Here is a 26,215-nt window from a genome sequence, read left to right as displayed (position 1 = left end):
CTGAACGCAGTGCTTTTGAGAAAAATACAGTCTGCAAGGCTGACACATTATTATGTTTATTGCCATGTTTGCATGAATCACACTTAACACAGCTCATACATATGAAATAATTGTAATATATATAAGAATACAGAAAATAATAAAGTCCCAAGGATCACTAGGATTATACTATACTTATGTAGCTGAATAATAAATGCATACAGCAACTTCTGATCAAGCCAAATCAATTTCAAACTTAACCCTTTAGGCGAAAGTGGTCACTATAGTGGACAGCTATTCAAAACCTGTTTTCTCTTGTATGAATTAGTCTTAATGTCACAGCTGCGCATAGTGTGTCCACTAGTGTCTGCAGTAGTGGAATATCTGCATGTTGCTGCAATTTTGTTGTTTTTGAAAATACTGCAGTAATACATATGCAGTAACCTTTTGGCTGCAAATCAATTGAATTGTCATTATAACAATATTTAGTCCTCATATGAGAGTGATGATCATTGTACACATGGCTTGTAGAGGTCAGGTGCTAACATGCTAACAAAGCCTAGAGAATTCATTCATTCATTCATTTATTTTCTACCGCTTTTTCTCACGAGGGTCGCGGGGGTGCTGGAGCCTATCCCAGCTGTCTTCAGGTGAGAGGCGGGCTACACCCTGGACTGGTCGCCAGCCAATCACAGGACACATATAGACAAACAACCATTCACATTCACATTCATACCTATGGACAATTTGGAGTTGCCAAATCAACCTAGCATATTTTTGGAATGTGGGAGGAAACCGGAGTACCCCGAGAAAACCCATGCATGCACGAGGAGAACATGTAAACTCCACACAGAGATGGCTGAGGGCGAAATTGAACCCTGGTTTCCTAGCTATGCTGAGGAAACTCAGGGAGCTGAGGACGTCCCACCTGACAAACCTCAAGAAACTAAAAAATAACAAAAAAACAAACATGTCATGACATGTCTGGCAAAGCAAGAGAATGAGTTGGAGGGAGCCTGATTCCTTTTTTGGGAGATAGTGAATACTGAGGGAACAGACAGACCCAATTCACTTACAACCACATTTAATCAGTCGTTCAAATGCACGTTGCTGCCCTAATGAACATGTCATCAACTCCTTGAAAAATGTCTGATTTCTAAAAATGAAGGTGAAAGTGTGAAAATGTATGTGAAAAAAAGTGTGAAAAAATCCTGAAGTAGGTTATCATAATGTAGCCATGAAAGGGTTAAAATATTGTATAGCTTTAAGCTCCGCCCATTTCTGGCTAAACTACACACACTCCACATGCCCACGAGTACAGGGATAGGGATACAGATAATTTAGGGTAGATGGGTGAACAGATACAGATACAGATAGTGATGTACTCGCTCATCCCTACGAGTAACGAACAAGGTGGTTGTTCATGCCGTCCATTTGTTGTACTTCCGTCAGACATTCTTGCTTTGTTTACGCCAACATGGGGCAGACGGCACTTTTAATTTGAAGGACGGTCACAGAAGTTCCATGTGTGGAGAAAGTCAATTTACATCTACGACAAGCTGTGTTCAAAATAAACATGCTTCTCATATGTTTTTTTCACTCAGAATCTCCACATCTTCATCGGACATTGGAAAACCTTCCTTATACATTAAAGAATTTAAAAACACAATGTGGGGAAAATATACTAATCGAGCCAGAGTCTCGCCCAACCCTACCCCATAGTAGTGGTTGCCCTGTGTGTATTTACTATGAATGAGTGTGTACACCACTATCTGTATCTGTAGCTGTTCACCCATCTTAAATTAACTGTATACCTATCCGTACACAGAGTTGGGCGTGGCATAAACCGGAAGTGGGTGTGGTTTTACCAGAAATGTGCAGGGCTGACATCTGTACATTATTTTAAGTCTGAAACTGACATGCAGAAGTTGCTATATTCATTATTATCCCACTATATGTGTACTGTGTATGTATGTATTCGGGGTGTGAATCTCAGCACTGAGGACGATTCGATACACATCTCGATGCACTGCCAGCGATACCATACTTTAACGATACATGGAATTTTCTGGCCATTGTAGGAACGGACAACAAATAGCTCCTGGACAATATGGAAAGCAGCGGAAGATCCATTTGTTCTGACCTGATTTACTTGGTTTTCCCCCGGTGTCCGACGAGGAACTAGGCGGGGAGGCGGGGGTAGACTTGTCCATGTTGTGGTGTCCCCTTTTTAAGGGGGGGGTCTGCATGTTTGCAGTGCTGCCGTTGTACGGCTTCTTAACGCGGCATTCTATGCAAATGACGGACGTTTTATCGAGCTTTCCGACGTTCTTTGAGAATCCGTAGTGTTTCCAAACATACCATTTAAACGTTGCGTGGGGGTTAAATATAGAAACTTCCTCGCTGCTGCTTGCGTGCGAACATCCATGCTGTTTTACCAGTAGTTGTATGTGCCTCATGGCTTCCGTCCGTATTAATGATGGTGCATTCATTGCACCTGAGGAACAGCATATGGAGTGAAGTTGAACATTCATAAAACAGCGGTTGCATCGGATTTTACCGATACTCACAAACGCATCACGATGAATCTTGATTTCACTCGTTAATTGCATCCATACCAAGTGAATGAGCCGATGTATCGCATCACGCGCATGTATCAATTAATATTGATTATTTTCCACACCCTTAGTATGTATGTATGTGATCTGTAAGACTGCTGTAAGAGATTATTTTATTATTTTTTCAATGATCTGTGTGAACATGCATATTGGGAAATACTCTGTCAGCCTCGTTCACTGTATTTTCTTAAAAAGACACAGGTTTCAGTACTTGAAGCAACGTTTTCCAAGTGACATTATCTCACCAGCCAAATTAGACGACAGCAGACAAAAAAAAAACACCGGCAGTGACACAATTCGCAAACTGTATCCAGCTTTCTTGTGAAACACACATTGTACGAAACAAGTTTACGATTATACCCCTCTCAATATGCTGCAGTATGCAGTATGCATATTTAACCATAGCCATAGAGTGTTTGATGCAGCCACTGGGCAGGTGTACCTAATGTTGTGGCCAGTTACTTTTCCTGAAAAACTGAAACTTTTACTGCCAATTGAAAATTTACCAAATTTGAATATTGTAACTATCACAGCTGTTTTATGATGACTTCATAGACAAAAGTACAAGGAAAATAGCGCTCATGCTACCCCTGACAACAAGTGACAAACGTCCCACAAGCCTGATACAAGCCCGCATAAGTTACGAGACAAGTCTACCAAGTAACTTTTGATACAAACCGAAATAGAGGCAAGCTGAAGAAAACCTAATAAAGTGGAGGTAGAGTGACCACCGCAACACAATCTGTTTTTAACTTGTCAATTGCACCATCTACATGAATAATGCACGGATGAAGTGTGACTGGCCAATCACAGAATACAGTAAATACACAATTAGTATTTTCTTTGAACATCATCATCATCAGTTGGCTGTGCAGCAATCACAAATTTTCTCCTTTCACCTCTAGTTCATGCCAAAGTCCAAATAGCATTTGTTTGCAACATGCTATCTGTGTCTCCCAATAGCTTTTGAATGTAGGACAGATATGAAGTTCGCTGTCGTCCTGGTCTCCATTTCCCATGGGAAGGAGTATAGAGGGCATATGTATATTGAGCAAGGTTCTTCCTCTGGCATTCTTAATACATGACCAAGGAAGGGCAGCTGTCGCAGCCTCACTCGGTTAATTGGGGGTTCTGTGTTAGTGTCGGCATATGGTATCTGTGCATTTGGGGCATGGTAAGCGGCAAAGGAGTTGATCTTGCTTTCCATGTCATTTGATATCACCCATGATTCATAGATTTCTTTAAACACAAATACAGATAATGACGAAATGTACCCGTTTCATACTCGTATCCGGCAAAAATGCATTATCCATATCAGATAAAAATAAATGTAAAGGCTGTTACTGTGAATTGTGAATACCATGAAATGTGAATTTTAATTCCATGAAAACTCAAAGCGCTACTACCAAGTGAGATCTTCTCTCCAGAGTCAGCAGGCAACAGGAACACAAGCATGGCCAAAATGGAGATCAGGACACAGGGGAGGAGCAGATTGAGTCCATAATAGAGGGTCCGTCTACGTATCACTATGGTATATGTGACATCGGGATAGGGCTCTGGACAGCATTCATAGATGTGATCATTCTTCTTTCCTGAAACCTCTGTGACATCACACAAACACAAAATTGTCTCATCTTATAAAATGTTATGTGAGTTCATTTAAAAAGGCTTCATTTGAGTATAGAGCACAATAAAGCGTTGAACTGTTTTTCTGATAAATGTACAGTAGATCCCTGCTATTCACAGAAAAAAAACTGCAAGTAATTGAGAAGCCCATAACATGTCTATTTTGACAACTCAAATGACAACTCTGCTCTCACACACTCACCTCTAGTCCATTAATTTTCAAACAAACCTTGGTGACAGGGTGGCTATTGGGAGTAACCGTAATACATTTATCCATGTTTGATTTTGTGTTAGTGCATGTCATTGTGCACACCCTAGCTTGCGACGCGATCCCAGGAAGTTTAAAAAAGTTCAACATTTCATCTGTGTTGTCCAGACGGGGACCAATCAGAGGGTGTTTCATTGTTTGTCCAATGAGCACACACCTCTCACAGGTAAGCATGAAGGAAATGAAAAAAAATATATACTTGCTGTGTCAGATTTCCCAGAGCAATTTGACATTTCTAAAAAAAAAAGAATATCGTGATATAAATAAATATGGCAACTTGTTTGCAGCTGGGTAAACATATCAGGTAAGTTTACATTAATTTACACAAACATTTATTTACCTTTATCTTCCAATACTAGTAAGATCCAGTATTAGAAAGAGTACACAATCCATGCCAGGCCGCTTTTCCTGTCACGATGTGGGCGTCACCCTCTCGTGACAGCTCCTTTAGTTTCCTTCCTTGCCTCTGTTCTGGTTTTCATGCCCTTATTTTGGTACTACTTCCTTTCTTGTTCCCTTCTGCTTTCGCTCTGACTCATTTCACACACCTGTCTCTAATTTCCACTCTCCCTATTTAGTTCAGGTGTGTGCTCTTTTGTTTGTGGCTTCATTGTCTTTGTGTTTGGTTTGCCTGTAGTTGCTGTCAACTTAGCTTAAACGCCATTAAATTCCTTTTACCTACATTTTTGGTCCTGCTCTCTGCATCCTGGGGTCGCATCGCTAAGCTCGCAAGCCTGCTTGTGACATTTCCTCCGCTTTAACCCCTGACAGCCAATTAAAACCATGGGAAACTCGTAATGATGGGTATTCAAAAAAAAATGTAATGATCAAATATCTGTGAATGCTGAATGCAGGGATCCATTGTATCGTTTCTTTTTGGTTTCTACAATGTTTAACAAGAAAAGCTTAAATGGGTACTGCACTTTTTTTTTAAAGAATTTTGGCCACCATTCACTATCCTTATGTTAATTATGAACACATATTTCTTTCCCTTTTCTGTGCATTCTAGCATGAGAAAACAAGTTAATATGAGCTAGCTAAAGGGACGTTATAGGGTATACCTATTTTGACGCTAAAAAAAGAAAAACAAAAACAACAGTTAGGGCTAGGCGATATATCAATATTCAAAAAAATATATAAATATTTCTGTTAAGCAAGTTCCAAGATGGTGCCGCCCAAGTGCAAGTTAGTTCAGGCAGCTCTGTGTCTTCTGCAGCGTTTTTAGTGTTTAATAGTGCTTTATTTATTACTTTCTTGTGTTTTTTTGTGCCCTTAAGCAAGTGTGCAGCTATAGATGTTACGTTTGCAGTTTGCCGTTTGCGCAAATGTTTACACTCGGGAGAAGCTGTTTGTTTTGAGCACCCTTTTGATATGAAAGAGGAGATGCTGCATAGTGGGGGTGTACAGCAAAAAGACAGTTGCTGGATAAAGACGGTATCAACCATGTTTACCGTCTGTCGTCATGGGGAACGTGAGATAGATGCGCTCACGGTGCTAGCCTGGCTGCAGAGAGACTGAGTGCAGCATGATTGCACTGAAGATTTACATAACTGACTTGTATATTAACCAAGCTACAGTGATATTATTATTGTAGCAGCTAAGATGAAAAACATTTTTAGCTGGAGGACAAGCACGACGCCTCGCTGACCACTCCTTTCCGCATCATTCACAGACAGAGACGGAGTGGATATAGCTCTCAATTTTGCTATAGATGCTCTTTTTGCCGTCAGCATTTTTTACCCGAGAACTAGCGCACACTTGTGTTGGAATACAGCCATCCCGATGAGAGCCGACATCGTGAGTGTTGTCTCTGTATTTATGCATCTATGCTGCCGTTGTTGATGGAACTTGCAGAACTATGTGTGTCAATGTGATTATAAAAGAAGTTTTGGTACGGTTTTAAATGATGAAAATATGACAAGATACTGCACCTACTATATGTTATGATCAGTGTACGTGTTAATGCATGATCACAGCATGTATATCAAATGATGCAACATTGTTTGAGGTTGTTTTTTAGAGGGTTTCGTAGTCGGAATATGTGTGTTCCAATGACGCGCATTGTTAGCTGGTTCATATTAACTACTTTTCTTGTGTTATAATGTACAGAAGGGAAAGAAATATATGTTCAGGTTTCACATAAGGATTGTGAATGATGGGCAAAATTTAATTTACACAGGGGTCGTCAACCCAATGTTTGCGACTGGGACTTGCCCAGTCAATTGCAGTTGTTCTCTAAGTAATCTATATATAGTGCAGGTACTTTTTAGGGTAGGTCATGTTTTTTTTTTTTACACCAGGCACCTTGCAAGGCAGCTCAGGGTCCTTCTTAGGACCAATGGCACCTTGGAGCCATCTGGGCAGCTGCTGTTGAAATACCAGTATATGTTTATGTACATCTGTGTTTGTGATAAAACCTACCAGACAATAAATACATCAGACATTACATCAATGTGAACTCAGCCAGCTGAATGAAAATCTGAACTGTGTACTGAAGCCCTTTTGCTTCAGTAAAGACAAAGCTTTACATGTTATACTTTGCTGAAGCTGTGTGTGTGGGCGGGGGGGTATTTGTACAACCAATGTATGTATGTATATTTGTAAAGCACTGTAACTACTGAATATATTTGTAAATACTGAATCATTCTTACCAACAAGGTCCCACTCTACATTAGCGACGTAATTACTGATGTCTGCCTCCGACATCGTCAAGTCCACAGACCAGCCCCCATAAGTCCAGGAGCCAAATTTGAGGTCACATTTCTGGATGTCAAAAGGGAACCAGCGGACGTCTATATAGCAGGTGCTCTTAAAGATCGCTGATATGGGGAGAAAATAAGGAAGCGTTATGGGAAGCAGGAAGTAGGCTCATATGACAGAGCACAGTCATTCTCTCCTGGATAGAGGAAGCTTTGAGACACCTGAAAAGCAATGATTGTGCTAATGAAATAAGTAGCAAGGGATGTCTATTGTGAATAGTAATAAGAGTAAAAAATAAAAATAAAAAGTGAACGCTGTCAGTAATTCAGAAGAAGAAAATGTGACAATTGAGTGGTCAAGTCTTAAAGGGATAGTTGGGATTTTTTGACATTAAGTTGTATGACACCCCCCATAAACAGTGAAGTCTGTCAACAGTGATTCGGTGCAGAGGAAAGTAGTTCCAGCTAGTTGCAGGGAAAATTAAGTAAAGAGTTTGGCTTCTCAAAACAATATGCATTCAAAAGTACAATACATTTGCATCACAAAAATGCCTCAAATGCAAATGCAAAAATGTCAATAATGAGGTCATTTTTCTGACCTCACAAATTGCTGCACGTTATTTTCTCTGCCGCTGTATCACTTCGCCCTCATTGGTTAATATTTTGCATTATTACAAATCTAAAAATCTGTCAAGGAAGACGGCATAGTGAACACTCAAAACACTTAAAATGAGCACTGTGTGCTCTTACCTGGAGGTAAGAATAAACAGCCTCCAGACTGGTTCACCAAAACTTTTGTGTGGAAGGTTGCGTCAAATCTTTCATCTGCACTGTGGGTGACATGGAATCCTAATCAGAAATGAGTAAGCAGCATACATTTGAATAAACATTCAAATACAAGGGGCTGCACGGCGGTCTAGTGGTTAGCGCGCAGACCTCACAGCTAGGAGACGGAGTTTAATCCCACCCTCGGCCATCTGCGTGTGCAGTTTGTATGTTCTCCCCGTGCATGCGTGGGTTTTCTCCGGGGACTCCGGCTTCCTCCCACATTTCAAAAACATGCTAGGTTAATTGGCAACTCCAAATTGTCCATAGGTATGAATGTGTTTGTGAATGGTGTGTTTGTTTATATGTGCCCTGTGATTGGATGGCGACCAGTCCAGGGTGTACCCTGACTCTCGCCTCTAGTCCTCAAATGTAAAAACCTCAAGACCAACCTGGGATCACGTTTAACGGATGAAAGCTTCAAAGTCTGCATGAAGCATACCTCACCATTAGGGGTGGAGCCGAACCTGAATACGGTATTCGGAGGGGTGGAGCCGAACCTGAATACGGTATTCGGAACGGCACAAATAATGACTTTTTCACAAATAATTAATTTGAACAAATACTTTTTTAAATATTTGTACTCGGAAAAAAATAAAACATCATATCAGAAAGCTGTGCTTCTTTGTGAGACCGGATGCCCGGATCACCCAATGTGAGTGACTGGTGTTCAGCAGTCGGGGGTGGGGACAGAGCGACACAGAGCAGTTACAACAACAACTAGTTGCGTACGTATTTTGCTTTGTAAAACAGCTGGGAGAGGCTCCAGCAACCCCCGTGACCCTTGTGAGGATAAGCAGTAGAAAATTAATGAATAAATACACATCAAACGCAACAAAAATATTTGCATTTAGTTCTTTATTTTTATCCAATTGAAGAATTCAGTTTGAGATACTTCTGAAACTGGGATCTAAGAAAAAAAGTCCTATTAGTGTCAAAGACTGGCAACACATGTAACATATCTATGCAGCGATTATTCGCTCCCTTTTTTAAAAAAATATAATCTAACTCAGTATTATCTAAACTCAGTTGTTGAGTGACTTTAGAAGAGCTGATGGAAGCAATTAATAGCTTAGCTCTGAATCAAGAACAGCAGGTTGACAGCAAGTTTTATCACATACTCCAGTATTAATTGGCCCTGTACCCTAGAAACCGCCCATGAATGATACGGGAAAAGGCCGAAATGATACTGTGTCAAAGCCCAGGGCAGTGATACTGATAAAATATAGAGTTTAACCATGTCCAGTATCAGCCCCTGTAGCTGTCCACTCAGAGCGCGCTGCTCTGGTATCGTGCCCGTGAAACAACCAATCAGAGAACAGCGCACGAGCGTGAACACAGTTTACACTGTTTAGATATACAGTAGTACATGTAATAAACTGAAAATTTTCTGGAAACAAAATGGTCTTTTGATGAAATAGTACGTGATAATAAGCTCATGATTAAATAGTATGTGATAATAAGATCATCACATGGTTTGTCTGGTATCAGGCCCAGTATCGTGCCCCCAAGTGTCAGTATCTGATACTGGCACGCCTGGCCTGATACCAGACAAACCATGTGATAACCTATAAGTATCAACTTGAATCAAGACTTGTTGCCTTGACCTCTGCGACCCCAGTGATGACCTTTAGTTCCCTGCCGAAACACTACACTAGGTCCAGCTGTGGTTTGCTCCTTGGAGGAGAATGCTCAGCACTCAATGCAGTCTTTTTTGTCCAGTCCAGCCATTGGGGCAGATAGTATTATTGATCTAAATACCCTTACATGCTAAACAAATTTGCTCTGTCAGGGAAAAGTTAAAGCTACACCTTCCCAGTTATTTGGAGTATTATTTGATGTTTTATTGTTATGCAAATTTGGAGTGGGAAGGTGAGAAGGAGGGGATAAAAAAGATGAAAAAAGAAAATAGAGTGAGGGGACAGGAGAGGGAAAAAAAGAGACAATCACAACAACAACAACAACAGACCATCTTCGTGGGAAGGGAAGCACGAAATCCAAGAAATACAGCTGGAATAGGTGCAGATTCTGGTTCTGCTGGTTATTGTGTGTAGCCAACAATTTTAGAATGTAATAAGTCTTTACATGTATTCTTCTTAATGTTGTTATACTGAAGTTAATCAATAAACATACTTACATACATACTAATCATAAAAATACTTCTTAGCATTAATATGACTTAATATGACTAATATGACATGGTTTTGCTGACAGCTTTGTAGTTTGGTAGATACATGGTGAGTAGGGGTGTGCAACGCAGCCCGTATTTGTATTTGTTGAGGTCGGAAAAGTATTTGTATTTGTATTCAAGTAAATTTTAAAATAGCCCCCCCAAAAAAGAATTAATTAAATAAAATACAAATAATAATAATTACAATGATACAATAATAATAATTAGGAATACATAGCATTTTTTCATAAATGCACCAATGAACCTGGAAGGAAAAAATAATAACAGCCATAACTTCATCGATGGCTGAACTAATAATAACTAATAAAATATTGTAGGGTTGGGTATATTGTGTTGTTCCAAGCTGCTGTTTCATGTGTAAGCTATAGGGGGTAGTCAGGAAGGGGGTAGTTCAGGAAAAAGGGTAGAATAAGCGATTGAGGAAGTGTTGGGCGTGTTCTTGCCGTGACGAGAGTGTTGTATGCTGCTGTTATAAATACATGGCTAACTGAATACAGCTATCCTGGGTAGTTATTAAGCCCTCATTACAATATCATTGTGAACATGAACCCCACCACACTTAACCCCACACTAACTTAAACGTACCAAATACCACCCAGAAGTGCATACAATTCTTCAAGTTCACAAGCCTTATTTAACCGTTTAAAGCGAATGTGAACGTTACACTGTCAACAACCTTAATTTAGGCCTTCCTTAGTTACCAAGCTATTGCTAAATGCTGAAGTAAATAGCAACTAAATGCAGCGCAACGGAATAATCTTGTGGTCAAACGCCGCTATTACTGATAGTTGAAAACAACATCTGAAAACCAGTTGAGGTGAAAGGTAGTGTGTTTACAAAGCAAAATACGGACGCAACTAAGTTGAGCCTCCTCCATTGTTGTGACTGCTCTGTGTCGCTCTGTCCCCACCCCCGACTGCTGAACACCAGTCTCTCACATTGGGTGATCCGGGCATGCGGTCTCACAAAGAAACGCAGCTTTCTGATTTGATGTTTTAATTTTTTCAGGGTACAAATATTTGGTCTTGAGGTTTTTACATTTGAGGACTGCTCAAATGTAGAGCCACACATGGTCAAGATAAGATAAGTTAATTCATCAAGCATGACTATTTTGGAAAATTCCCCATCTGTGGTTGGTCACCCTGTCTGGTTTGTGCCGCTAACTTTATAGGAGTTGATAAACGGTATAGGAGTTGATAATAAACTGCAATTTATCCTTTTTTAAATGTTGGCTTTTAACATACAGCCCTATGTGTTGGATCCCAAATCCAATCTGGAAGTAGAGACTGGACAGTCCGATGTTTTTCAAGAAAAGAGGTTAATTCAAAAAGTCTCTCAATGGTAAGAAGCTTTAGCATTTTAGCATTTGGTAACTGAATGTGGCCACTAATTGTGGTTGGAAATGGCTATTACAACCACACTCTCTGTATGCGAGCGCTTTTGTTCCATGGCTTCCATAAAATAAACACAGGCAAGGCAAAGGAAAGGCGTCTGCTAGTCCAGCTGTATACTGGCCCATGTTCACAAAACAGTCCAGCGTGAAATGCCGTTGACAGATTAAAATCCAGATTAAAAATTTCTTCTGCTGGTAGGGAATCAGTAACTCCAACCATTTGTGCCTGACGGTGGCGTCTTTAGGAATTGTAAACACATGGGGATTTGCTAGCAAGTAAACACAGCAGAAGACCTTGGGGGTGTGCTGAGGAAACAGAGCTTGGGGTAGGGCAGAGCGCTTATCTCCCATATAAGGAGATCCGCCCTCTGTGACATCACAAAGGGCGGTTTTACAACGCCTTTTGAAACTGAGCATTTTGAGCCATCCCAAACTTGTTTCAGGGCTCACTGCCAAATGCGCAAACCTCATTATCTGAAACTTTGGCATCGTTAAAACATGGGAATACAACATTCTAACTACATTCATAGGTCAGAAAAGTGGGAAAAGCATAATAGGTCTCCTTTTAAAAGTGTTTAGAAGTGCATTATGAGCTCATATTGTATGCCATATGTAATCAGAATATTAGCCTTCGTACAGAAATTAATAACAAGTAATGAATAATAACAACATTGCCAGAACTGGTGTGTATGACATTTAACACCCTGCTGTACATAGTACTTACCTGTTATAAAGGAGAATGTCCGGTTTCCAAAGAAGATGATCAGGAAATCTCATAGTGGACACCCCATTATAGTCAGATGTGTTCCACAGCAGCTGGCAGTCATTCCAGGACTATGGTATACAGAAATATGACAAATTATACATATCATATAATTGCAGAATAGAGGTCAACCCTGAATGCCTCCATATCACATATTTCATCAATGGAGTTGTAATAATCATGCTCTTCAACCAGATTATTGATAAATTAAAGTTGCCACATGAAGGACATCTTTGCTCTCGTGTCTCTGAGGAATCAGTCTTTTCTTTGGAATCTCATCTTTCCTTTTTCAGCAGTAATGCTGAATCTGAGACGTGATAAGATATCATTGATTTAGCCAAAAGCTAGTGAACAGATGTTGCTAGACACATACTTTTGTGTTACATTGAGAACGGAAGGTAAACTGCATCACACTATAATTTCTTTGCACATCCTTTTATTCCTGGTTCTTCAAGGTTTCCTCTATCGTTTTTTGAGGCTGTGGTAGGTGGTAGGTGGGGAAGGGGGGACTGCTGTCAATGTGCCGTGCTGCTTGTGTCTGCATTTTTTGCATTTAAATAGCATTTATTTATTTATTTATTTAACATATGTATTATTTTCAACAATCAGGAGAACATGAACCAAGAACATTGCAAAGCCTTCCATCTTCTCCTGCTTATTCGAGGTTGGGTTGTGGGGGGAGCAGCCCAAGCAGAGAAGGCCTAGACTACCCTCTCCCCGACCACAGCAACCATCTACTCCCGGCAGATCCCGAGGTGTTCCCAGGCCAGCTGAGAAACCTAAAGTGTCCTGGGTCTTCCTCGAGGTCTAAGGAGCCATCCAGGAGGCATCCCAACCAAATGGCCAAACCACCTAATCTGGCTCCTCTCAATGCAAAGGAGAAGTAGTTCTACTCTGAGTTTTTCCCAGTTACAGTGCTTCTCACTAAGTGCTTCTCTCGCTAAGAGAGAGCCCAGCCACCCAACGGAGTAAACTAATTTCAGCCGCTTGCTCCCGCCGTCTTGTCTTTTTGGTCACTACCCACAGCTCATGACCATAGATGAGGGTGAGAATTGGTTGACCATTAAATTCACCACACTGGACCAGTGCAGAATCTGCAGCACAATAGACACTGCACCAATTTGCTTGCCTCACTGTCCATCCTTCTGTCACTCGTGAAGTGAGGTACTTTGACTCCTCCACTTGGAGAAGGATCTCATCCCTGACCTGAAGATGCCAGTCCACCCTTGGAGAACCATGGAGTCAGAATTGGCGGGACTGATTGTAATCCTGGCTTTTTCACACCAAGTTGGGAACTGGTCCAGTGAGAGTTCACTACAGTTTCTACAATTTCTCAAGGTACACGGTTGAATTCCTTCTCCAAGTCCACAAAACACAGTTCAAGACTTGTTGTGAAAACTCACATGCACCCTCAAAGTGTAAAGCTGGTCCACATTTACACGACCAGGATGAAAACCACACTGCTCCTTCTGACTCTGAAATTCAATTATCGTGTGGATCCTCCTGTACAGAACCCCTGAATAGATCTGGTGGTCCAGAATCTCTTCAAAGCCGTTAGAAGGTCATTCTCCATGGCGTCTCTGAACTCCTCCCATGGTTGCGATTTTGCCTCAGTGACTGTCAGACCCTTTGGCCTGCCGGTACCTGTCCTTCCTCCGAAGTCCCTCGCGGCGCCCTTTGGGGGGTGTTCCGGAAGTACAGGATTGGTAGCGCATCCAGTGCCATCTATGTGCCATCCTTGTACAAACGGGGCAGCAGTAAGTTTTCATGGACAGAATTTCTCGGCGCAGCCAAGGACTCGAGGGAGAGTCTGGTTTGGGGGCCTTAGGATCTCATCTCTGCTATTTGCAGGTAATGTGGTGCTTACGGCCTCTTCAGTGTTGACTGGGACGGTTTGCATCTGAGTGTGAAGCTTCTGCGATGAGACTCCGCACCTCAAAATCAGAGGACATGGTTCACAGTCAGAAAAGGGTGGAGTGCTCCCTCCGTGTTGGGAATGAGGTCCTTCCCCAGGTGGAGGAGTATCTTGGGGTCTTGTTCACAAGATACTCACGGTGGGAGCGTAAGGTCAACAGACAGCTCGGCACAGCATCTGCAGTAATGCGGTTGCTGTACCGCACCGTCGTGGTGAAATTGAGAGCTGAGCCGGAAGGCCAAGCTCTCAATTTACTGGTCGATCTATGTTCCCACCCTCACCTATTGTCATGAGCTTTGGTTCGTGACCGAAAGAATGAGATTTCAGATACAACCGGCTGAAATTAGTTTCCTCTGTAGGGTAGCTTGACCCTAAAAGATAGGGTGAGGAGCACAGTCATCTGGCTGGCATCCCGCCCCGCTGATAGAAACGTGTGTCGCAGGCTATTATGCAAATCTTCGTTGACAGAAATGTTGCAGGGCTCGACAATAACGATGTACCGATGGCCCGGTGCAAGTTAAAACAAAATTCGGGCAAGTAAATCCAATCATTAATATTCCCGTCGGGCAAGTGTACTTTAGCATGCCGTACTGCCAAGAGTTTTTTTTTAAAGCGGTTCTTGTTGGGTGTTGGTAAAACACGGACTGCGTAATTCCGATGGTAATTTGCAAACCAATCCTTGCAAATCTTGAAATGGACCAATCAGAATCGTTTATTTAGACCGCGGTCCGTAAGCCACAATCCGCGTTTTACCCACACCCGTTCTTGTTCGCGATCAACCAATCAGCGATCGTTTTACTAGGAAAACATCTATCATGGCGTCGCTGCCAACATCGTCTAATTCTTCAACAACTTCTGAAGGAAAACACCAAAAGGTGATGAAACAGTGCCTCCTAAACAAGTATTTTATTAGCGGCAGCACATCAAATGATGGCAAAGGTGAGTGAATCACATTGCTGTGACAATTTGAAGTGGTCACAATGAAACATCACCGATTAGATCCAATACCAAGTGCTGATTTTGCACAAGCTGCAAAATCTAGCGGTTCAATTTCTCTGTGTATTTTTCTCACCTTTGCTTCACAAATTATTGTTTGACCATTGAGCATTTTTTTCTGGATTAAAAACACTTTACTAGTACACAAATGTGTCTATTCAATAATGTTTCATTGTGGTGCACAACTTATAAATATCACTGCTTACTACGACTACGATGTGTAAGGTAGCATGTCTGAAAATTTGTGGAGATTATGTTAAATACATCTCCACAAATTTTCAGACATTCCTCCAAATACAATGCATCAGTACTATTATCTGATGAATTATCAGCATATATTGATATATGATATCATTAAGGCACTTTTCATTTTACATGGGGCAAGTTCGGGCAAGTAGTTCATGGCTATTACAGTAGCCATGAGGCACATACAACTACTAGTAAAACAGCATGGACGTTCGCAGCAGCGAGGAAGTTTCTATATTTAACCCCCACGCAACGTTTAAATGGGATGTTTGGAAACACTACGGATTCTCAAAGAACGGCGGAAAGCTCGACAAAACGTCCGTCATTTGCAAAGAATGCCGCATTAAGAAGCCGTACAACGGCAGCACTGCAAACATGCAGAACCCCCCCCTTAAAAAGGGGACACCACAACATGGACAAGTCTACCGCCGCCTCCCCGCCTAGTTCCTCGTCGGACACCGGGGAAAAAACAAGTAAATCAGGTCAGAACAAATGGATCTTCCACTGCTTTCCATATTGTCCAGGAGCTATTTGTTGTCGGTTCCTACAACAAGTGTACACTGTACGCTGAGATTCACACCCCTAATACATATGTATATACACATATGTAGATATATATATATATGTGTGTGTATATGTATGTGTGTGTGTATATAGTATGTATATATGTGTGTGTCTGTGTATGTTTGTGTATATCTATCTATCTATCTATCTATCTATCTATCTATCTATCTCTCTCTCTCTCTATATATATATACAGGGCTCGACAATAACGTTGTACCGATGGCCCGGGGCAAGTTAAAACAAAATTCGGGCAAGTAAATCCAATCAGTGATATTCCCGTCGGGCAAGTACACTTTAGCATGCCGTACTGCCAAGAGTTTTTTTTAAAGCGGTTCTTGTTGGGTGTTGGTAAAACACGGACTGCGTAATTCCGGTGGTAATTTGCAAACCAATCCTTGCAAATCTTGAAATGGACCAATCAGAATCGTTTATTTAGACCGCGGTCCGTAATCCACAATCCGCGTTTTACCCACACCCGTTCTTGTTCGCGATCAACCAATCAGCGATCGTTTTACTAGGAAAACATCTATCATGGCGTCCCTGCCAACATCGTCTAATTCTTCAACAACTTCTGAAGGAAAACAGCAAAAAGTGATGAATTGGTGCCTCCTAAACAAGTATTTTATTAGCGGCAGCAAATCAAATGATGGCACAGGTGAGTGAATCACGTTGCTGTGACAATTTGAAGTGGTCACAATGAAACACCACCGATTAGATCCAATACCAAGTGCTGATTTTGCACAAGCTACAAAATCTAGCGGTTTCATTTCTCTGTGTATTTTTCTCACCTTTGCTTCACAAATTATTGTTTGACCATTGAGCATTTTTTTCTGGATTAAAAACACTTTACTAGTACACAAATGTGTCAAATGTTTCATTGTGGTGCACAACTTATAAATATCACTGCTTACTACGACTACCATGTGTAAGGTAGCATGGCTTGCCATGTTAACGTACATCTCCACAAATTTTCAGACATTCCTCCAAATACAATGCATCAGTACTATTATCTGATGAATTATCAGCATATATTGATATATGATATCATTATGGCAGTCTTTTCATTTTACATGGGGCAAGTTCGGGCAAGTAGTTCTCACCTTAAGGATTCCCCATGGGCAAGTCATTTTTGTTTTTAACGTAGAGCCCTGATATATATATATATATATATATATATATATATATATATATATATATATATATATATATATATATTTTTTTTTTTTTTTGTGTGTGTGTGTGTATGTTTCTATATATGTGTATATACAGTGAGGGTCATAAATATTTACACCCCCTGTGATTTTCTCCCACTTAGAAAATAGGAAGAGATCATAAGTAGATTTCCACTCTTAGAGACAATCTAAAAAAAAAAAATCCAAAAATCACATTGTATGATTTTTTTTAATGATTTATTTGTATATTCCTATGGTTCATAAGTATTTGCACCCTTGAGAATCAGCAATAATTTTGACTCTTAAAGAGCTCTCAGTCCACCCTAAAAAAGTCCACCTTTACCCCACGAATAACTCCCCACCTACCCCCCCTTTGAGCTCATTAATGTGACCTGTGCACCCCCACATAATCCAACTGCTACCATGGGCAAGACAAGAGAGCTTTCCAAAGACACCAGAGACAAAATATGTCGGAGAGCTCCACAAAGCTGGAAAAGGCTATGGAACAAATGGAAAGCAGTTTGGTGGGAATAAATCAACAGTTACTGCAATTGTTAGAAAATGGAAAAGGCTAAACATGACTGCTAATCTACCTCTGGGGCTCCATGTAAGATCTCTGCTCATGGGGCATCACTCATGATTAGAAAAGTGATGAATCAGCCCAGAATTACATGACAGGAGCTGGTCAATGACCTGAAGAGAGCTGGAACCACAGTTGTGTACTTTGTGTGTCAAAGTGTACTGTCAGTAGAACACTACAGTGTAATGGTTTAAAACCATGCATTGGTTCAAACTCCACTTGTTGGGTGTGGAGGAAAAAGAAGGCTGAGTTGCATCCTAAGAACACCATCCCTACTGTTAAGTATGGGGGTGGAAACATCATGCTTTGGGAATGCTTTTCAGCAAAGGGGACAGGACGACTGTACTGTATTAAAAAGAGGATGACTGGGGCCATGGATCGTCAGATTTTGGACAACAACCTCCTTCCCTCAGCCAGAGCATTGAAGATGAGTTATGGCTGGATCTTCCAACATGACAATGATCCGAAGTACACAGCCAAGATGACCAAGGCGTGGCTGCATAAGAAGCATATCAAGGGTCTGGAGTGGCCTAGCCAGTCTCCAGACCGAAATCCAATAGAAAATCTTTGGAGGGAGGTGAAAGTTCGTGTTGCTCAGCGACAGCCCCAAAATCTGACAGATCTAGAGTGGATTTGTGTAGAGGAGTGGGCCAACATCCCTGTTGCTGCATATGCAAACCTGGTGAGGAACTGCAGGAAACGTTTGACCTCTGTAATTGCAAATAATGGCTTCTGCACTAAATATTAGCACTGATTATTCTCAAGGGTGCAAATACTTATGAACCATAGGAATTTACAAATAAATCATTAAAAAATCATACAATATGATTTAAAAAAAATTTAGATTATGTCTCTAAGAGTGGAAATGCATCTATGATGAAAATTTCAGATCTCTTCCTATTTTCTAACACATATATATATATATATATATTTATATATATTTATAAAGAAATAATATATATAATTATATTTATATATATTTCAGTCTGAAATTACCAAAGTGCAGTTCAATAATCTTTTTCAGTTCCTTTGCAAAACTGGCAAGACTATCTTCATTAGTGGCCCTCTCTCACCTCACAACCGCAGGTATGGTATATTCAGTCGTATTCTCTCCCTCCACACCTGGCTCCAGTCTGCTACAAACTCCCTCTCTCTTAACTAGATTGACAACTTCGATCTTTTTTGGGGCCGGAAATCCTTTTTTAATCCTGACGGCTTCCATCCTAGCAAGCTTGGCAGTCGAATTTTAACAGTACACTTACACCACGCTGTTCACAGTGCGTGACTATTTACATTTAATCAGACACTCCCCCTTTCTCTTCTTCCATATCCGGCTACAATTTTACCCACAGCTCCTCCTGCAGGCCACGGCGTTCACTGCACCCTGCTACTGCTTGTTCTACTTTTCAGCCTGTTCTTTCACCTACAAACAAGATCCTACCCCACTGGTCATACCGCCGACTGGACTCCGCTATTACAACAATAAACACGCAAATTTGACAAATCTCCGCCCACTCTCCCGCAGCCAAGATCAAATGACGAACTCTTATAATCTCAAATTATCCCTCCTAAATGTCCGCTCTCTCAATAACAAGGCTCTCATCCTAAATGAATACATCACTGAAAATAAACTGGACTTCCTCTGTCTGACTGAAACCTGGCACAAACCTTTGGACTATTTCTCCCTAAACCAAGCAACACCTCCTGGATTTACATACCTTGAAAATGCACGTCCTGACGGACGTGGCAGTGGCACAGCAATCATATATAAAAAGGACATCAAAGTCCCCCCAATCTCTCTCCAAAATGTTCACTCCTTCGAATTCACTGCCTTCAAACTGTCCGGTCCATCCCCCCTTGTCACTGCTGTCATCGATCGCCCCCCAAAACCAAATTCTTCTTTCCTATCAGATTTTACGGACCTCATCACCCAATTAAATGTCATCTCATCATCCATCCTTCTGCTTGGTGATTTCAACCTTCACATTGACAATTCCAACTCCAAACCCGCGACAGAATTCCTCGATCTTCTCAGCTGTTTCTCCATCACTCAACAAGTTAACTTCCCCACCCACACCAGAGGACACATCATGGATCTTGTCTGCTCTACGGTATCAATATTCACAACTTCACTAGCCATAACCTCCACATATCAGACCATCTGGCCATCACATTTGATTTACACACATCTCTTAGTGTCCCAAAAATCAAACGTGAAATAACCTTCAGGAATCTTAAATCCATCAACCCTCATGCCCTTACCTCACTTCTAAAACCACGAAATTCTCACCTCCCCCGCTGTCCGAGGACCCCTCTGAACTACAACAATACCCTTTCCTCCTGTCTTGATGAACTGGCCCCTAAAAAAAAACAAATTGGTCTCCTTCTCCCACACTGCCCCCTGGTACACCCCTCTGCTCCATAATATGAAGTCCCGTAAACGCCAGCTTGAGAGACTGTACAAGAAATCTGGCCTAACTGTCCATCTCCAAGCTTACACAGACTTTCTACAGCAATATAAAGATGCCTTAAACACTGCCCGCTCACGATACTACTCCAATCTGATTACATCTGGTTCCAACAATCCTAAATCCCTCTTTTCAACAATCAACACACTGCTAAAGCCAAATGACAACTCCTCCTCATCCTTCAACACCACCAAATGCAACAACTTCTTAACCTACTTTCAGTCCAAAATTACCAAAATATACAGCTCCCTAAACCCCCCCTCGGCTCACTCACTGCCCCCGACCCTCCGCTATCTGGCTCCACCCAACGACTCTCCAAATTCACACCTATCTCACCCATCCCAAACACAGCACTGAAACAGCTCTTCTTAAAATCACCAATGATCTTCTTCTCTCCTCCGATTCCGGCCATCTTACCATCCTCATCCTCCGAGACCTCACTGCAGCCTTTGACACCATTAGCCACTCTATCCTCCTGTCCCGCCTCAAAACCAGCCTCAATATCACTGATTCTGCTCTGTCCTGGCTCCAATCATACCTCACCAATCGTCAACAGTTCGTGCACATAAATAGCTGCTCCTCCTCCATAGCCCCTTTACCTCAAGGCGTACCCCAAGGTTCGGTACTTGGTCCTCTTCTCTTCATCCTCTACATCCTTCCACTTGGCAATATCATCCGTCGACATGGCCTCAATTTCCAGAGCTATGCCAATGATATTCAATTATACATTTCTACCACCTCCATCAACTCCAACATCTACTCCACCCTCACCAACTGCTTAGCTGATATCAAAACTTGGATGGAACAAAAATTTATTAAACTTAATAGTGACAAAACAGATATTATCATCATTGGTCCCAAAAACATCACAACACCCACCCATAACTTCAATTTGACTATCTTCAATTTGACAGCGCCACCCTCACTCCATCCCCGCTCATCCGCAACCTTGGTATCCTCCTGGACCCCACCCTTTCACTTGAACCCCACATCAAACAGTTAACCCGGACTGCATTCTTCCATCTTAAGAACATAGCCCGACTCCGTCCATCACTTACATTCTCTGCCGCTGAATCCCTGATCCATGCATTCATCACAACCAGAATCGACTACTGCAACAGTATTTTCTACAGCACACCGTCCAAAACCCTCAATAAACTACAATATATTCACAACTCCGCTGCCCACCTCCTCACCTCCACCCGCTCCCGTCAACACATTACTCCTGTCCTCCAAAACCTCCACTGGCTTCCCGTCCCCCAACGCATTCACTTCAAAGTTCTTCTCATCACCTACAAAGCCCGCCACGATCTGACCCCCCCATATCTCACAGACCTGCTCCATCCACACAATCCTCCGCATCCCCTTCGCTCCTCAGACTCCAACCTCCTGGCACTCCCCAAGCTCCAAGAGACCAAGCTCCGAACCTGGGGAGACAAGAGTCTTTTCCATCGCTGCCCCCACTCTCTGGAACTCTTTGCCCCATTCACTCCGTGCTTGCCCTGACCTTCCCACCTTCAAAAAACAACTAAAAACCCACCTCTTTAAATCTGTTTTTAATGTCTAACTTTTTATATCTGACTGCTGTGCCCCGTCCCGCTTTTACTCATGTTTTAACTGTGTATTAACCAATGAATGTTGGATTTTGGTGTGTCTTCTACTCTGTTTACTTGCTTTATTCAACTCCATTCTTCTATAAAGTGTCTTTGAGTATTTTGAAAAGCGCTATACAAATAACATGTATTATTATTATGATTATTATTATGTATATATATTTTTTGTGGACAAATAATTAATAATTTGTGGACAAATCTGTTAGAGAAGAAAAATCAATCAATCAATAAAAGTCTATATTGTGTTATAACAACTGTCCTCTTGGTGATCCCTTTCAGTGGGAAGAAAATGAAGAACCAAACACTCAGTATGTTGAATTATTTTGACGGGTCGACAGCCAATTACACGGCAGCTATAGACAAACAACCATTTACACCAACAATTTAGAATTTCCAATTGGCCTAACATGCATGGTTTTGGAATGTGGGAGCAAGCCAGAGTACCCGGAGAAAACCCACTAATGGGGATAACATGTCAAGGTGACACAGAAGATTTCAACCCTCAATCTCCTGACTGTGCGGCCATCATGCCAACCACCACTACACCCTGAAATGTAATCAAAAATATTTATTAACAATGTACTGTAATTATAAAAGCCTTACCATTTTAAACCAGACATTGGTGGTCAACACTTGGTTCTTCTCATCCTGTCCAGGAAAAATATCATTACATACTGCAAAAAGATCTGTTAGAATAATCCATAATGTCGTCTGTAGAGAACATACAAAGACTGTATTTCTTAAATCAAAATTATTAAAATTCACTGATTTAGTATATTTTTAAACACCTAAAACTATTCATAAAGCAAACAATAACCTACTACCCCAAAATTTCATACAATTCTTCTCAACAAGAAAGGCGAAATATGACGTCAGGGAAAAACTAAACTTAAAACATGTGCGAACAACACTAAAAATCTACAGTTTTCAGTATGTGGAATCAAATTATGAAACGGATTGAACTCAAACAATTACAAGAAACAATATAAGCAGTTGATGCTTACAAATACCAGGAGAAAGAATCTTCAACCATTGTGGAGAAAATGTTATGTCTAACCGCTACAACACTCATTACCCTTCATTCTTGTGTGTTCATTTTCAGTACTCACCCATCATTCCAACTTTGTTCTGTTATTTATACTGACTGTTAATTAGAACACAGACTTCAGTATGAATTATTTATGGTGACAAATACTTTTTTATCACCACATTGTTACGTTATCTTTTGAATTTTTGGAATACAGGAAGTAAATAAATGTATTGCAATTAGAGATGTTCTAATCAGGGTTTTATGCTGCCGAGTGAATTCTGCTGATACCAATACTGATCACATTACACGTACTACTTACTATATTGGGGTCGCCAAGGTTGTTTTCTGTTCTTTTGTGACAGCTAATTTTACAAAATGAAAATGGCCAAGAGCTACTCATTTAAACATTTATTTTCATTGCTTATTTCAAGCCAAACAAAGCCAATATGCTTGTTTTATCCGAACATGAACAAAATGCTGGTATCCACAGCTCACGTTTTGTATCAATTCATCAATTCTCATAAGATCGCATTGCCTCATTATATGACAGCAGAAGTTTACATACCACATCCATGATCTGCATGAGGTTCAAGCCGAGTTCGACCATGAGAATTTCAGACTCATTGAGGACTGGTCTCACTAGTGGGTCGTAGTTAACCATCAGGTCACGATATAGTCTTTTTTCATTTGCACCTTGAAGAGAAACTATGAAAAAAATAAACAAGTAAACAAATAAACATTATATCACCAGCCAAACCACCCGAAACAAGTAGACAAAAAACAAAAAACAGTCAGTGACTGGTGCACCATTGTGTCTGCTGTCTTCAAAAAAAATGCACCGCGTAGTTGTGAAACAAGTTTAAGATTGCCAGGTGCATACTGCATCATATTGAGGGGGTAGTAATATTTTATGTATGGCTCATATCAGGCCATACAATGTTGTGGCCAGCCAGTCAATGCAGGCCATACTGTATAAATTCAGTGTGTCTGAATTTGTGTCTGTGCAGCGCTGTGCACAGCGCATGTTACGGAACAGGTTTACCAAGTAAACCTGGTAAATACTTAAATAGATACAAACCAAAATAGTGGCGAGCTGAAGAAAACATGAGAAAGTGGAGGCATTGTGACAAACACAGAGCCGGTTTACACTTCCAAATTGCAGCATGTGATGTACCGCTGTGGCTGCAGCTCATTTCGGAAGAAGCGGCCGCTGTATGTAAATCACAGAGCGTGAAGAGCGAACCATTTTCTTTAAACACGAATACAGATGATGAAATGTACTTGTTTCACACTCGTATCTGGCAAAAATAAAAATGCATTATCTGTAACGAGTATCCGGCTCATCCTTAGTAATATATAAGTAACTTATGTCAATGGTACATTGTTGGTGGGTTTTTTAAGGTTTTTTTTGTTTGCCAGGGCTGTAGCGTCAAAATAGATATTTTCGCGCTACAATATACAGAAACCTGCTAATGTCCATTATCAACAGTTCATAATTTCTACTTAACATAAGTTCTAGCTTTGGCAGGACTTTAATTCCTAAATAATCAAATAGTTCTACCACATTAAATTGCCTAATCTCAAGGATTGGCCACTTTCTTTCCATTGCTTTTAACTTTGGTAATTTGCCACTGTCCAGAAATTATATGCTCTGTTGGGTTTGCTCTCATTCCACTTCGAAATGGGTATTGCTTGGACCAGGGGTCCATTGCTAACATAACAACAGAAGGAAGAGTGCCAGCATCTTTTACATCCTATCTTAAGTCCCTGTCGACCAGTCCATGGGTACCATGCCTCTCGCCCGAAGTCAGGCTCCAGCATACCCCTGCGACCGTAGTTGTTCATAGGTTATCATAGGAGTAACTATTTTTCTGATGGGGGTCACCGCCTGCGTACACCCTGTCCTGAGGGATTTTTTATTTTCTGTTCTGACTGGACTTTTTTCCCCAAGATTTTACACATTTAACATTATACACGTATAACTAATATGTCCCCCGATAAATGCTTTGAATCTCCTCTTTTTCTGCATGCAGTTGTTTATTAAGTATTATTAAGTACAGTATTAAGAACAAAGAACATATATTTGTTTTTCCAGATGCTTGATTAATTCACCATCTTGGAGACATTGATGTTGCAAATGCCACATGGGCGGGTTCATAGTTACTGTGTCATCTTTATAAACCAGACAGAAGGGGGTATGGTCAGGAATTATAATATTATCAAAAATTGTGAAACTGAGATCTTAGCTCCATTGAGATTAGAAAATAGTCAATTCGTGAAAAGGTTTTTATGGATACGTGAATAACAAGAATAAGCTATCACATGTGGATTGATTCTGTATGTCAAGTAACTGTACTTCTTTCATGAAATAGCTGATGGTTGCTCTAAAACCAAAGTGTGTCCAAACAAATGCATGTTAATCAATGAATTACCATTACCAGACGCCCAGGCGCTAACAGAGAAAGCAACAACATGTTTGATACCATCTCCAAACTGACTTAATTCATTATGACGATTTGCAGGTATCATATTGACAGCCTACCTTGGACTCTGGTGGCAAACACCAGCAAAACAAGCAGAACATTGCGTGGGTCCATGGTGGTCCAGGATAGAAGAGGGAAGGTATGGTCTGGACCTTGGGGTGTGTGCTGGTTTAACAAATGTGTGGCTGTTTGCTGAACGACTCCTCCTCCCAATGCCCCTTTATTGGTAAGACAGCGACATCCTCCAAAGATTAAATTTCAATGATACAAATATCCCCACCATATTATGTTTTTTTCCCCATACATATTATGAAACAAACACACATACCATGCCAGCATCTGTTATACAAGCATCCATGTTATACAACAGATGATGAAAATAGTTCCCTTGGGAAATTGTGTGAAATGCAGCTGCAAACTGTGTGAGAGGTCAACACACTTAATGAAGAACAGATGTGGATGTAATGTCACAGTGAAATGTGGTTATCACTCTGGCTTTATTTAAATCTAACAAGCAGATTCATTATGCGGTGGCATTTCCCTTTATTTTATTTATTTTTTGCCCCGTCCAGCCATTGGGGCAGATAGTATTGTTCATCTAAATGCCCTTACATGCTAAACAGATTTGCTCTGTGTCAGGAAAGGTGTTGGCTACAACTTCCCTGTACCATGAAATTTTATTTGCCGTTACTTGATGTTTTTGTTATGCGCATTTGGAGAGACCGGACCGGAGCAAGAAGAAACACAGAAAAGAAGAGAAGCTGGGGTGGGGGGGGCAGTAGAGAG

At 41.0% G+C, this 26,215-nt stretch overlaps 1 protein-coding gene across 3 annotated transcripts in view; it reads right to left on the bottom strand.

The window, feature by feature from the left end:
- The window catches only part of chrna7a (cholinergic receptor, nicotinic, alpha 7a (neuronal)), a 29,791-nt gene extending 4,039 nt beyond the window's left edge, over nucleotides 1-25,752 (bottom strand). The window contains exons 1-7 of one of the 3 annotated variants that reach the window (XM_058089356.1): nucleotides 25,489-25,752; nucleotides 23,512-23,651; nucleotides 22,520-22,564; nucleotides 12,324-12,433; nucleotides 7,941-8,020; nucleotides 7,143-7,310; nucleotides 4,004-4,198 (exon numbers count right to left, since the gene is read on the bottom strand). In XM_058089356.1, the coding sequence (XP_057945339.1) occupies nucleotides 4,004-4,198; nucleotides 7,143-7,310; nucleotides 7,941-8,020; nucleotides 12,324-12,433; nucleotides 22,520-22,564; nucleotides 23,512-23,651; nucleotides 25,489-25,543 (793 nt within the window). In that variant the 5' untranslated portion in view covers nucleotides 25,544-25,752. The remainder of the gene's footprint in view (nucleotides 1-4,003; nucleotides 4,199-7,142; nucleotides 7,311-7,940; nucleotides 8,021-12,323; nucleotides 12,434-22,519; nucleotides 22,565-23,511; nucleotides 23,652-25,488) is intronic. The other 2 variants (XM_058089358.1, XM_058089357.1) reach the window with 2 other exon arrangements.
- Between the last annotated feature and the right edge of the window lie 463 nt (nucleotides 25,753-26,215).

The sequence above is a fragment of the Doryrhamphus excisus genome, chromosome 12, assembly GCF_030265055.1.
Source record: "Doryrhamphus excisus isolate RoL2022-K1 chromosome 12, RoL_Dexc_1.0, whole genome shotgun sequence".
Taxonomy (NCBI): domain Eukaryota; kingdom Metazoa; phylum Chordata; class Actinopteri; order Syngnathiformes; family Syngnathidae; genus Doryrhamphus; species Doryrhamphus excisus.
Note: the sequence above shows the minus strand (reverse complement) of the source record. Positions and strands in the feature narration are given on the sequence as shown.